At 41.8% G+C, this 15,062-nt stretch overlaps 1 protein-coding gene across 1 annotated transcript; it reads right to left on the bottom strand.

Annotated features, from left to right (window-relative positions):
- Window positions 1–7,306: 7,306 nt before the first annotated feature.
- Window positions 7,307–7,924, bottom strand: LOC130990705 (uncharacterized). The gene has a single exon (XM_057914933.1). The coding sequence runs from the start codon at window positions 7,922–7,924 to the stop codon at window positions 7,307–7,309; it is 618 nt and encodes a 205-aa protein (XP_057770916.1).
- Window positions 7,925–15,062: the final 7,138 nt, after the last annotated feature.

The raw sequence follows: 15,062 nt of genomic DNA, 5'->3' as shown, positions 1-15,062 counted from the left end.
ATATCACCATTTTTTTACACTTTTTGTGCTTAAGATTTTTTACAGTCGACAGTTAAGCCATAATTCATGAAATAAAACCATTTGGATGTAATCCAAAGTCTTTTCACGTGGTTTCCCATGCTCATAGTTAGACTAGAGGAGCAGAGACTCAGAGCTGTCACGTTTTCAGAGCCGGCCATATGTTTCAGAGCTGGCATTTTTAGAGTTGGCAATTCGTCCAACATTTTTCACACAGATAAGATACGATCGTAGGCAATCACAATGACAACACTCCTTCTAGCATCTATCGGACAAATCACGTTTGACTTACTTACAAAAGTGTTGCAACAAAACTCATAATTCTTTGCACAATCAAGAAACATATATCGAAGGTAAAACCTCCAATTGCTACCATTCATTCACATACCCGAAAGTCACATCGAAAACCATCTCTTCTTCCACCGATTCATAAAAATTCGCACGAGATAAAGACCAAAACTAAGCATAGAAAGACTGATCTCGCCCACTTGGAAACTAAGCATAGAAAGACTTTGGATTACATCCAAATGGTTTTATTTCATGAATTATGCTTAAGAAATTATATGGATCTTCTCCTTTCTTCCCGTAGTACTTAGGAAGAACGTTAAGCAATCCAAGCTTAATTTCTATAGCAGTAGCAGCCGCCGGCATCCGGATCGGAGTTGGGGGATCATCAGCTTCATGGATGGAGATATCACACAGTCTAGGGTTGTCAGCCATGTCGTTCTCAGTGCTTGCGACATAAATCGAATCGGTTTTCTCCTCACAGTCTACGTCTGTCTCTAAATCGTGGTCTGTTTGGGCAAACAGAACCTCGTCAGCAGCGACAGTACTGGGCGTCTCCTAGACGAACTGTTCTGGTCGAACGGGAAGGTCAGACCGCGAATCCAGCTGATCCAGTAGCTTCCTTGCCTTAGCCTCTTTCCTTAACTTCTTCGCAATTTTATCAATTTCACTATCGTAGAGGAGGTTCGGCTTGGACGATCTGCTCATAAACAAAGAAAATAAAAAAAAGAAAAATAGACAAAGGGAAAAGAATTAGATTAACACCGCTCCCCGGCAACGGCGCCAATTTGGTGGACGTCGTCAACCACCAAATAATTCTTGCGAAATTACCAAAATAAATTAGTATAATGGTAAGCAGGGTCGATCCCACAAAGAGCAGTTAAAAATCATTCAAATCCCTCAATCTATAAAAAACGGTGATGCCACCACACCTTAATTTTGAGAAGAATTAATTAAAACTAAGAATGCAACAAATCAAATAGAAATAACTCTTGAAATAAATCAATAGAAAGGTAATTCGGCTCAAATAAATCCACACTAATTTAATCTCTGATCCTTGACGCAATAATCAATTAATCCCTATTAACCAACGAGTTATAGGATACCGTGATACGCACTGACATACCCCAATTCCTACTTACTATGTCGATAGACAGCTAGATACGCTAGTCTTATCTATTTCCCTTATTAAAATATAACCTAACTGGATACGCCAGTCTTAGATTTAATATTCTAATAGCATTAAGGTGAAGGAATCCCATTTATATCAATTATCCTAGATACGCTAGTAATAATTAACATACCAATTAATTCCTACTACGATCATGGTAGTTTTGTCACTAATCAGCCCTATTCCAACAATTACGGATTGGAGGTGCTAATTGACTATAATCCAATTAAACCTAAGTTGATCAGGCTTAAATAAAATCAGAATTATCATTAAACCTAGGAATTAATCGGAATCAATAGGAATCAATTTTAAACCAATTAGGTCTCACAGATCATTAAATTAGAGTTTTATTATTCTCGCCGAATTAAAAGTTTAGCTACTCATGCTTAAATTAAGAACAAGCAAAGAAATAAAAGTAAACATAGAACAAGAGAATAAATTAAATTGCAAAGAAAATAAAATAACCACTCTGGAATGAAAAGAGAAATCGTCTGCACTAAAAACTAAAGCAAAAGGATGAACGTAATCAAAGTAAACTAATAAGTCTAAGTCTAAAGTTTGCGGTTGCCAAGGGAAAGATGATCTCCAGGAAAAACAAAAATTAGGGCACGGAATTATATCCCTGAAAGACGAAAACTAAGCCCTATTTGTAGATTTCATATCCTTCTTGATCACTATGGAAGTTGCCATGCAAAGTAGAACTCGAAAGGCAATAAAATCGTGCAAGATAAGACAACTTCTAGCTGGCGTACTCAGCAAGTAATCTCCACTCTGGCAGAAATCGCGGCTCTCGCCAGAGGAACGTCTGTCGTCAGATAAACGGACCTCGCCAGAGAAATGGCTATCGCTAGGGGAACGGGTCGCGCCAGAGAAATGGTGATTTCTCTGCTGTGACTTCGCTGCGATGACTTCGCTGCGATGACTGGGGATTTCTCTGACTAGTGATTCCTCTGCTCTGATATGTTGATTTCTCTGGATTTGATTTCTCTGCAATTCGGGGCTTCCTCTGCTCTGGCACCTTTCGGTTCCTCTGGCGATTCACTTCGCTGCTCTGGAGATTGACTTCGCTGCTCTGGAGATTGGTTTCTCTGACGCGGGGCTTCGGCTGACTTCTCTGGTCTGGTTGACTTCTCTGGTCTGGTCTGGAGCGCGGGCTTTGGCGACAGAGCTATGCTGCTCAGCTTTGGCTACAGAGTTATGCTAAAAACACCCTCTTTAGCCCCGAAATCTCCAAAATTGTATTATTCCATCTAAAAACCTAAATCTCCTGCGAAGCATCAAACAAGCCATAAAACGCACCAATTTCCAGAAGATTCTCTTAAAATAAAGCTCATATAAACCCCAAAATTTAGCACAATTAAGCATAAATCACGCACCCTGACAAAGAAAAGTCGGGTTCATTTGTCAATGCTGACAAAATAATACTTATTGATAAAAAATTTATCGGTGGGTAGTTTGTTGAGAAAAGTGGTTTTGAACTTTTTATGGGTGGAAAAGCTATAATGGGTGTTGGTCTTTTTTAGGGTCTGGGTTTGGTAGAAGAGTTGCATTGTGTCAGCGCAGCCATGGTACCTAACCACTATGTGAAATAAGAAAGCCCATCGCAGCGCTGACGGGGCTAACTGGTAGAAGGGGACGCAAAAATAATTACAGACCTCCATCAGGAAGGGCAGAGGAGGGAGACGCAGCCCTGCGACCACTTGATGCTCCCACAGGGCTATAGAATTCTCCCTAAGATTGGCAGGGGTCATGTGGGATTTATTGGAACAATGAAAGTCAGGCCAGGAATAGGGCTTTTAAGTTTTTTCTCTATACGGTTTACCTCCTTGACACCGATTATTGAGAGGGGTACGGTGTGCGAAGAAGACATATTTTCTTAAAAATTATATTTACAGAAGACACACAGAAATGAGATATCACTAACGCGACAGTTCTAGCGAACCCTCCGGAGAAGAAGACGGGATAGGTGACTCAACTAGAAACACCTCTAGATTGACTTGCAATAGAACAAGAACATCCTAGCAGTGGTAAGTTAACCCAATGTCGTCTCTCAAGGAAGATCTTAAAGGGCTTTTAATTATGTCACGAGAAAGCGGTAAAGGTTGATTTAAAAACTTGTGAAGCAAACTTTAACGTGAATTGAACTTGTAATTAAAAACTTAATTAAAACTGAACTTACAATTAACTAGGCAAAATAAACTATTAAACCCTAGGCAAGTCTAGCAGGCAGCGTGCTCTACAAGTAACGCGGTAGCTCTGACGATAAATTGCCAGCTCTGGAATCGAAAGCGGCTCTGGAAAGGTATGACAGAGCTGGAAGTCAGCTCTGGAATAGTGTTAACTCTGGCGATCATGACAGAGCTGGAAGTCAGCTCTGGATAGTTCAGCTCTAGCGAGTAAAGTTTACTCTGGCGAGTAAAGTCAGGTCTGGTGATTGAGCTCTGCTCTGTCGAGTTTAGCTCTGCTCTGACAAGTTTGTTTTGCTCTGGAGAATTTAGCTCTGATAGTGAAGTTCAGCTCTGGAGATGGTCAGCTCTGACTACGGAAGTCAACTCTGCTCTGGTACAGACCTATCCGCGCAGCTATGCTCTAGCGCAGCTTTTCAGCTCTGCTTTGGCGCGGACTTTTAGCTCTGAACACCATTTTGCGCCTAAGTACGTAATTTTGACCCAAAATCTCCAAAATAACACTCTTCCATCTATAAAATCAGAATCTCCTGCAAAGCATAAAACAAACCCATAAACGCACCAATTTCCAGAATATTTAACTCAGAATAAGCACATGCAAACCCCCAAAATACGAATAATTAGGCCTTAATCAACCCCACCACACTTAAGCTTTTGCTTGTCCTCAAGCAAAATCAGTATGAATCCTAGGAAGAGAGTGTTTCAAAGATGCTTATTTCCATCCAAACATTCAATAAAGTCAATTCAAAATTTTTCAATCAACACACATTTCTCGATCATGCAACTAACTTAAAGTTTACGAAGCAACAAAACAGTAATGCAAGTAATTCGATCAGACCCAATTCTCCGCTAGAAATGAATTCCCTAATGTGATCGCCTTTATAATCAATATCTCCGTTTTTCACACTTTGTGTGCTTAATCATTTAGATTTCAAAAGTTGAGCCATAATTCATGAAATAAAAACCATTTGGATGTAATCTAAAGTCTTTTCACGTGGTTTCCCATGCTCATAGTTAAACTAGAGGAGCAGAGACTCAGAGATGTCGTTTTCAGACCTGGTCAGATGTTTCAGAGCTAGCCTTTTCAACATTTCACAGATAAGGATACGATTGTAGGTAATCACAATGACAACACTCCTTCTAGCATCTACCGGACAAATCACGTTTTACTTACTTACAATCGTGTTGCCACAAAACTCATAATTCTTTGCACAAACAAGAAACATATATCGAAAGTAGAACAAGAATAACCACCATTCAATGCACTAACCCGAAAATCACATCGAAAACCATCTTCTCTTCCACAAATTCACAAAAAAACGCAAGTATCCAAGATCAAGCTAAGAATAAAGGGACCAATCGCCCAATCGAAAGCATAAGAAAAACAAGTCAACCCCCCCCACACACTTAAAGCATGCCATGTCCTCAAGGCACAAAATAAAGAGAGTTAGAAGACGTCCCTGATCATAGGTGATGAAAAGCATAAGCTTGTGAGAGGCGGTGAAAAATAGGGTTTGCGGCAGAGTGGAAATGTCAGCACTGGTAATTTTCAAAGTGGAATTTCAGGTCTGGTTCTGGACTTTTCAGCGCTAGCATTCTTCAGCACTGGCGGCAAAGTCAGAGTAGAATTGCAGCGCTGGCAGCAAAGTCAGAGTAGAATTGTAGCGCTGAAAATAAAAACATTAACACCCAGAATCAAAGCAACCGAACAAGCTACCAAAGACAAGGAAAACACAAAAAACGGAAAGCAAAGAACAAGAAAAACATAAACTAAACCAAACCAACAGTGGGTTGCCTCCCACCAAGCGCTAGTTTTAAGGTCGCCAGCCCGACTTCAGCTCTGATCATCAGTCAGGATCGTGCAGAGCTTGAGACTCCACCACCATCGGAGTACTCAAGTGCCCATAGTAGGATTTCATGCTATGACCGTCTACTCTGAAATTCTCCTTAGCATTCTCAATGTATAGCTCGACTGCACCAGGGTCAAACACATCCTTTAGCAACACACCTTCTTGCTCCCGAGACAGCTCTGCCGATCTGAACATCGGCTTCTCCTTTTCTCTTCTAAGAACACGTGCTTGAGATTTTCAGGGGGTTCCTTCAGCTCTAACTTGGATCTCTTGGACCCCACAGGTTCATCTAGAGGCAGCGTACCCCATTTCATCACGTCGGCTTCTCGAGCTAACTCCGCTATATAGGCTGATCCTGCAAAAATTTCCACACACTCCTGCTTCTGCATAAATACCGTCTCGACCAAGCCATCAATAGGATCTATAAATGAGCATTCGTTAATAAAATTTGCAGAAGGCATTGCACGACTACCATGTACAGAGAAAGACACAGACTCCCCTAACATAGTCATCTTAATATTTTATTCCTTAACATCAATCAATGTGTTAGTGGTTGCCATAAAGGGTCTTCCTAACAACAGAATGTGATCTCTGCCATTCTCGTGAACCTCCCCAATCTCCAACACTACAAAATCAACGGGAACAATCAATCCCCCAACACTCACCAACACATCCTCTACTATCCCACGTGGATATCTAACAGACCTATCGGCAAGTTGCAAACACATTCGGGTAGATTTCAAATTACCTAACTCTAATTGTTGAAAAATAAAGTAAGGCATCAAGTTAATTCCCGCACCAAGATCTAGCATACCCGTAGCTTCCTTACCATTTCCCAAAGCAATATAAATAACAAAACTACCTGGATCGCGCTGCTTTGGTGGCAAAGGCTGCTGTATGATAGAGTTTGCAATTTTCGAGACCAGAACCTTCTCATTGTCGCCGAACTTTCTTTTGTTGGATGCCAAATCCTTGAAGAACTTCACATAAGTAGGGACATTTCTGATCACGTCAAGAAGAGGCAAGTTCACATTGACCTTAGCAAGCATGTTGTAGAAGTCGGCAAACTATTTATCCAGCTTTTCAATCCTCAATCTGCTCGGAAAAGGGATCGGTGGTCGATAAGGTGTAGTAGACTTGTGAAGTTTCGCCTCCTTCTCCTTCTCCTTGTCTCCTTATTTCTGCTGTTGCCTCTGCTCTGTCTTCTCTTCTTCGCAGGGGCTCGGCAGATCTGAGCTCGACATCACTAGATTTTGCGGAACTGGATTGTGCAGAGCTGGATTTGGCAGGGCTGGATTCTGCATAGCTAAATTTTGCATAGCTGGATTCTACAGAGCTGGATTCTGCAGAGCTGAATTTGGCAGGGCTAAACTCGTCAGAGCTGGCGATCTTGACAGAGCTGGTGATCTTGGCAGAGCTGGCGATCTTAGCAGCGCTGATGGCATTGTCAGAGTTGGCGGTCTGATCAACTCTGGCGTTCTTGTCTGCTCTAGTACCCTGGTCTGCTCTTGTACCTTCATCTGCTCTAGTACCCTGGTCTGCTCTGGTACTCTGGTCTGCTCTGGTACCTTCATCTGCTCTGGCACCCTCTTCTGCTCTGGTATCCATGTCTACTTTGGTACTCTAGTCTGCTCTGGTACCATAGTCTCTGGCATCCACATCTGCTTTGGTACCGTCTTCTCTGGTGCCTTTATCAGCTCTGGCATCCATGTCTACTTAGGTACCGTAGTCTGCTCTGGTACATTCACTTTATTATCCACCATCTTACCACTGCGGAGAACAGTGATAGCTTGAGCTTAGTGAGTCTGCAAGGGCTGGCCATGAAGTTTTCTGGGCTGCTGCTGCTGCTGCAACAAGTTTAGAGTGCCCGACAGTTGCCCCACGATGGTCTCAAGTCTTTTTATGGTTGCGGACTGAGATTCCATATCCTGCTTGGTCACCTCCATGTTTTGCTTGCTGACCTCCATGAAAGACTGCAAAGTCTCCTCCAGCGACAGTTTCGGCGGTGGCATCTGCTGCGCATTCTGGAAGTGTTGCGGCTGAAAGTTCCCTTGCGGCATGGAGTACTGCTGCGAGTATTGCTGTCGGTACTGCTGAGGAGGATATTGCGGTTGTAGTGGGTAAAACAGTTGTTTACTTTGATAGCCCATCTGCTGCGTGGGTTGGCGGAATTGGCTATTTTGATTTAATCCTGCCCTTTGGCCAGGAGCTGAGTTCTTCCAACCCGAGCTCTGCTGCCCTTGATTGTATAGATGGCGTTGCTCGTAAGGCAGTCTTCCCTGGTACCCCTGTGCAGCGTACGCCTCGGCCTGTCCCTTGGGTGTGAACTCACCTATCCGGTTGCATTCATTTACTCCATGTCCGAACTCGCCGCATATCCCACAACTCTCGACATAAGGCTCCATTCTTCCCATCTTCATCTACTGCACATATCTCATAATATCGACTACTTGCTTCTGCAGCTCATACTGGTGCATCACAGCGCTGGCCTCAACTCTCTTTCCACAGACTGATTTCTGCTGGGAGCTCTCGGCTAAGGTCTTGAATATCTCCTTTAACTTTGTTGCAGTCTTCCGAGCTATGTTCCCTCCTGCAGTGCTGTCCACCATGAATTGGGCCGTTTGTACTAACCCATCGTAGAAAAATTGCATCAACATCACATTGGTAAATTGATGTTGCGGGCACTGGCGGAGGAGTTCTTGAAATCTTTCCCAAGCTTCATGTAAAGGCTCGTCCGATCCTTGGGTGAAGTCCATGATTTGCGTTCTGAGCTCCTGTGTCTTGTGGCTCGGATAATACTTTAGCATAAACTTCTCACAAGCTTCTCCCCAAGTGGTGATGGAGTTGGGCGGCAGAGTTAGCATCCACGTCCTCGCCCTATCCTTAAGAGCATACGGGAAACACTTGAGCTTTAGTTGATCCTCCGTGAGATTCAGCAGTGGAATGATTTGAACTTGCGTGCAAAAATTAAGAATGAATTACAGTGCGTCTTCACTCGGCATCCCGTGGAACAGAGGTAACAAGCTCGAATCATTCGGCACCAAATTGTAGTTTCTGACGGCGGTAGGGAGCATAATAGCCGAGGTGTTAGTGTCCCCTATAACAGGCCTGGTGATATCTCCCATGTACTCCATGTTGTTAAGTGCCATCTCTTCCTTGTTGTGCTGGGCTGGCTCTTCTTCTTTCTTGTCGTCAGCGCTGGACTCGTCAGCACTGGACTCGGCTTCTTCCTCTTCTGCAGGCTGCTCTGTATGGTCAGAGATAGAGCTCGCTGGCAGCTCTATATGCTTTTCTTCTTCCGCCTCTACGCTCTGCTCTGGAAAGACAGAGTCAGATCCAGAGCCAGAGTAGAAACCGTCAGCTCTGTCACGTGCTTCTCCGTCAGAGCTAGACTTAGAACCGTCTGCTCTGTCTTCTGCAAAAACTCCTTTGCAGGTGTTCTTCCTAAAAATCCCTTCGCTCGTACTGTGCAATGGAGACACAAGTTTTCCTTTAAGACTACGGCGTCTCTGCATGCACAACACTAAACAAGCTGATTAAATGCACCGGGTGGAAAGGAAAGTAAAAACAAAACGTAAGTAAATAAAGTAATTAAAAATTGAAAAGAAAGTGACACAACTAAACGCCTAAAACCTTTCCTGGCAACGGCGCCAAAATTGACTCAACTAGAAACACCTCTAGATTGACTTGCAATAGAACAAGGACATCCTAGCAGTGGTAAGTTAACCTAATGTCGTCTCTCAAGGAAGATCTTAAAGGGCTTTTAATTATGTCACGAGAAAGCGGTAATGGTTGATTTAAAAACTTGTAAAGTAAACTTTAACGTGAATTGAACTTGTAATTAAAAACTTAATTAAAACTGAACGTAGAATTAACTAGGCAAAATAAACTATTAAACCCTAGGCAAGATTAAACAATTAAAGTAAAAGCAACTTAAGAATTGAAATACTTGTAAATTAAGCTTCTAATCTACTTGACATAAACTAAATTGCATAATTTAAAGGAAAGCATAAACATAATGAAAATGCATAATTGAAAGTGCAGAATTGAAATTGCATAATTGAAAGTAAAGCATAAACATGAAAGCAAAGCATAAACACAATGAAGCAAGTAAATTAAAATAAATACAGAATACCTTAAAACGTCTCGAAAGTGCAACCACTGTCACTTGATCACAAATTCGAAAGGAAAACTAAACAAACTAAACTTGAAATCGAAATAAAACAAAGAACTCGAAAACTATAAAAATAATGAAAACTGGAAAAGCCTAAGTCTTGGTTGCCTTGCGGAAGGATGATTCTCCAAGGTGGAACGAAAGATTAGGGAAAAGAATTATTGTTACATGAAAATTAAGACCCTATTTATAGACTTCATTCCAACCCTAATTACTATCTAAATCGGCCTTGCAAAACTGGACTTTTTAAGATAAGCATCGTGAACTCAAAGGCAAGTCTAGCTGGCAGCGTGCTCTACAAGTAACGCGGTAGCTCTGACGAGAAATCGCCAGCTCTGGAATCGAAAGCGGCTCTGGAAAGGTATGACAGAGCTGGAAGTCAGCTCTGGAATAGTGTTAACTCTGGCGGTCATGACAGAGCTGGAAGTCAGCTCTGGATAGTTCAGCTCTGGCGAGTAAAGTTTACTCTGGCGCGTAAAGTCAGCTCTGGTGATTGAGCTCTACTATGTCGAGTTTAGCTCTGCTCTGACAAGTTTGTTCTGCTCTGGAGAATTCAGCTCTGATAGTGAAGTTCAGCTCTAGAGATGGTCAGCTCTGACTACGGAAGTCAGCTCTGCTCTGGCACAGACCTATCCGCGCAACTCTGCTCTGGCGCGGCTTTTCAACTCTGCTCTAGCACGGACTTAGCTCTGCTCTGGCGCGGACTTTTAGCTCTGAACACCATTTTGCACCTAAGTACGCAATTTTGACCCAAAATCTCCAAAATAACACTCTTCCATCTATAAAATCAGAATCTCCTGCAAAGCATAAAACAAACCCATAAATGCACCAATTTCCATAATATTTAACTCAAAATAAGCACATGCAAACCCCCAACATACGAACAATTAGGCCTTAATCAATAGGGTTGAGGGCAATACCTAAGTCAGTGCGCGGGAGTCGGAAGTAGTAGAACAGATGCCGGAGAAAGGTGAATGCAGGTCGCCGGAGCGGGACAGGGAGCATAAAATCATCGGAAAACACGAGAGGAGGGAAGGAAAAGAAGTGAAAGGAGACGAAATAAGGCAGGTGATGACTTTTATACTTGAGGTGGCATGAACACCGGAGAACGAGGGGCCCAATCAGAAGCCGACACGTGGCGCACTCAAAATGACAGGCGAAACTGAAGAGGCGCGCTTTTGGGCGAAAAGGTAGTGATGGGACAAAAGTGGGACCCGGGAACTGACACGCATTTAATGAATTCAAACGGGCAGCACTAATGGATCTACGCCACAGCAAGGGCAGCTCTGGTTCATAAATTACCCGGATAAAAGATGACGTCGGTTAAACTCAAAGAAGACCCAGTTTAACCTGACTAGGGGGAGAGTAGTTGATGAGGAGTAAAATGCGCTTTATCCCAGCCTTGAAGATTCTAGCGCTGACCTTCGAGTAATGAGGAAAGGTTGACCTAAGGACTCTGCGAGAAAACCATAAAGAGGGACTCGTGGGAACGTGACTATAATAATCCCGCGGTAGTATGGGTACAACGCTGCGATAAGGGCTGAGCTGAGACCAAAGTGGCAAGGCTGAAAGACAACAGTGACTAGGTCAGCGCTATCGGGAATGAAGAGCGCAAGGGCGAGGCTGCCTCCTAGTATACTTAGGAATTCTTCTAACTTAGTCTAAGTCAGGGCCGCGACCCCCAAAATTTACCTCTATACCCTTTTGTATCCCTCTATAAATAGGGTGCATTATCCTACCTTGTAAAGGGACGTGATTTTGAATACAACAGCATTCCTTTTCTCATTGATTACTCTCTAAATTCTCGCTTCATACGTAACAGATGAACTTTCTTAATCTATTCAAATAACCTACCGAAAATGAACTCATCACCATTAATCCTAAAAAACGTGTAAATGAAATCCACAACACGAATTAACGGAGAACTCAATAAACGAATAAAACAACGAGTTAACTATGTTAACTAGGCGATGAGATAAATAATTCAATCAATCAATATCAATAATCATTATCTAAATATGCTCATTCATCTATGCAAATAAACAACCAACAAAGCTTGTAAAACTAGTTAATCAATAAAGAGTACTTACAACCGATTCAAGTAAACGACGATATAGCGTAATCCTATAGTTCGTAATGTGTTTCTCCCTATCAAAACTCTAAGAAAATACAGCAAAAGTGCAGGTGGAGGCTGGCTGGGTCGAGAATGGTAGTGAAACCCTAGAAAAAGGGTTTAAAACCCGAAAAAACCTAATTGCTGGAAATACGCGGGTGGCGGCAGCCGCTGCTTCTCAGTGTCATCGCCTACCCTCTTTGCGGATTTCAACCAAAAGAAGACGGCGAGCGGCGCCGGGGCGGCGGCCGCCGTGAGGCAGCGGTGGTCGTAGAGGCGGCTGTGATTGCTGCTATCTTCTAAAATGCGTCCAAAACCTGTGAAGCGGGAGATCCAAGACACATCAACAAAAACTTCGCGAAACACCAAAAACTCCATGACGCCCTACAAAACAATAAGAACGCACACAAAGCCATTGAGCAAGTATAAAATAATACAAATATGCACAGAGCATGCTCAATAGTGCGTCCCAACACCGCAATTATCAACCAAAAATGAGGTAAACATGTATGTAGTGGTTACTTTATGAGTAACCTCATACTTCTTGAATAGTTTGTCGATGGTTGCATTGCAAAAGTGCGTCCCTTGATCACTGATGATTGCCTTGGGCACGCTAAACCTAGTGAAGATATTGGACTTCAAGAAAGAAGCCACCACTTTCGAATCAATGATTGTTGATTCTTTTGCTTCCACCCATTTGGACACATAATCCACCACCAACATGATGTACTGATTTTCTTTTGATGAGGGAAAGGGCCCTATGAAATCCATGCCCCATATGTCAAATATCTCTACGGGTAATATAAGCTGAAGGATTATAGCCCCAAAAGGATCGTTTCTCGGATATCTTAATTCACCATACAACGATTAATTCCTAACATGCTCCTATGAATTTAAGTGCACATTGGAATTAGAATCACTTGCTTGTGAATTGTATGCAGAGGCTGTCGATGGCTGAATTGAAAGACTCCAGTTCTGACCTTCTGAACTATATCCTGCTCAACTCCCAACGTTAGATGGACAACGAGCTATGAGAATTCCCAAGGAGAATTCGGCCACTTACAAACGGCGCCCTCTACTGCTCTCTAAAACTCTGATTATTTGTTTGTCTTATCCTGAGAGCAGATAGTTGTATTTATAGATAAAACACAGTCTTAGGGCACTAATAACTGTAGTGGGCGAATTTTACTCCTACTGGGCTCAGGAGACTTTGGGCCAGTCCAGGGATCAGATACAAGGAATAAAGATGGGCCTCTAATGAATTAGTTCTTATGATCAGGCCAGATCACAATTAATTCATAAGTATTAATTCATTCCACTAGATAATCAATACTGACTTACCCCTTTATTACCGATGATGAGTCAGGGCTTGTATTTAGACTTATTAAATCTCTGTATTTAAAATATCCGACATCCATTAATTAATTAGAGCTCTGACAGCTTAAATTAATTAATCTCTTTGTAATCCTTAAGCAGTACCACTCAAACCTTATTATTGCGCCTGAACTTAATCAACCTAACGCAATAAACCTTATTGACCTCCTTAAGGGATGTCATTATCCTATACCGGATACGGGTACTAATACAGATAACCAAATATCATATATTGACCGCTATCACCCAAGATACAGAGCACTCAAGTTATTATATAACTCTCACCCAGGGTAAATCAAAGTGATAAGTTAACCCAATGTCGTCTCTCAACTTGAAACACCTCTAGATTGACTTGCAATAGAATAAGGACACTCTATCAGTGGTAAGTTAACCCAATGTCGTCTCTCAAGGAAGATCTTAAAGGGCTTTTAATTATGTCACGAGAAAGCAGTAAACTTGGATTTAAAAGCTAAAACTTGTAAAGTAAACTTAACGTGAATTTAAACTTAACTTGAATTTAAACTAGAGAATTAACTAGGCATGCAAAGAACAAAGCTAAAAACGTAAGCATAAAGAAACTATAAAAACCTAGGCAAGAACTTAAACGAACTTAAAGTAAAGCAACTAAAAATTAAACGCTACTCAGAATTTAAATACTTGTAAATTAAAAGCTTCTAATCTAATGAGCATAAAACTAAATTGCATAATTTAAAGGAAAGCATGAAAACGCATAATTGAAATTGCATAATTAAAATTGCAAAATTGAAATTGCATAATTTAAAGAAATGAATAATTTAAACAAAGCAAGTAAAAGCAAATAAATAAACTTGATTAAGAAATACCGAAATCTTCGCGAGAAGCAAACGTATCACGTTATTACAACTCGAACGAAGAACTAACTAAAACGTGAATTAAAAGAACTATAATAAACTAACTAAGAACAGAATTCGAAACTAAGAACTATGAAAGCAATAAAAACCTAAACTTTGGCTACCTAGCGGAAACTAAAGATTAGGGCAAAAGGAATTATCTACATAAATGTCAGAGGCAGCAGGATTCCCTTTCTTGATTCACATTCAAGCCCCTTTTATAGATTGCTTTCAACCCTAATTAGCATCAAACTCGCCTTGCAAAATTGAACTCTTAAGGAAATAGAATCGTGAACTCAAAGGTAAGTCCAGCTGGATCGTGCTCTGCAGGTAATCTCATTTCTGGCGAGAAATCGTAGCTCTGGCGACGTAAGCGAACTCTAGAAAGGTATGACAGAGCTGGAAGTCAGCTCTGGATAGTTCAGCTCTATAATTCAGCTCTGGAAATATGCTAACTCTGACGATCATGACAGAGCTGGAAGTCAGCTCTGCTCTGGAGAACATGTTGACTCTGACGCATAAAGTCAGCTCTGAAAATTGTACGCTCTGGATAAGATCAGCTCTGGAATGTTCAGATCTGGACTTTAGCTCTGTCGATCTCTAACTCTGCTCTGTCAAGTTTGTTCTGCTCTGGAAAATTCAGCTCTGATAGTGAAGTTCAGCTCTGACTATGTAAGTCGGCTCTGCTCTGATGCAGACCTACCCGCGCAGCTCTGCTATGCTCGGCTCTGCTCTGGCGCGGACTTTTAGCTCTGAACACCATTTTGCGCCTTATAAGTACGCAATTTTGACCCAAAATCTCCAAAATACACTCTTCCATCTATAAAATCAGAATCTCCTGCAAAGCATAAAATAAACCCATAAATGCACCAATTTCCAGAATATTTAACTTAAGATACGCACATGCAAACCCCCAAAATATGAACAATTAAGCATAAATCAACCCCCCACACTTAGCCTTTTGCTTGTCCTCAAGCAAAATCAGTATGAATCCTAGGAAGAGAGCGTTTCACGATGATTAT

This window comes from Salvia miltiorrhiza, chromosome 6 (genome assembly GCF_028751815.1).
Source record: "Salvia miltiorrhiza cultivar Shanhuang (shh) chromosome 6, IMPLAD_Smil_shh, whole genome shotgun sequence".
Lineage (NCBI taxonomy): Eukaryota > Viridiplantae > Streptophyta > Magnoliopsida > Lamiales > Lamiaceae > Salvia > Salvia miltiorrhiza.
The sequence above is the reverse complement of the archived record's forward strand: the minus strand, read 5'-3'. Positions and strand labels throughout refer to the sequence as shown.

Excerpts from the sequence above, each read along its gene's own strand:
- LOC130990705 (XM_057914933.1), bottom strand. The coding sequence starts at position 7,924 with ATGGGAAGAATGGAGCCTTATGTCGAGAGTTGTGGGATATGCGGCGAG.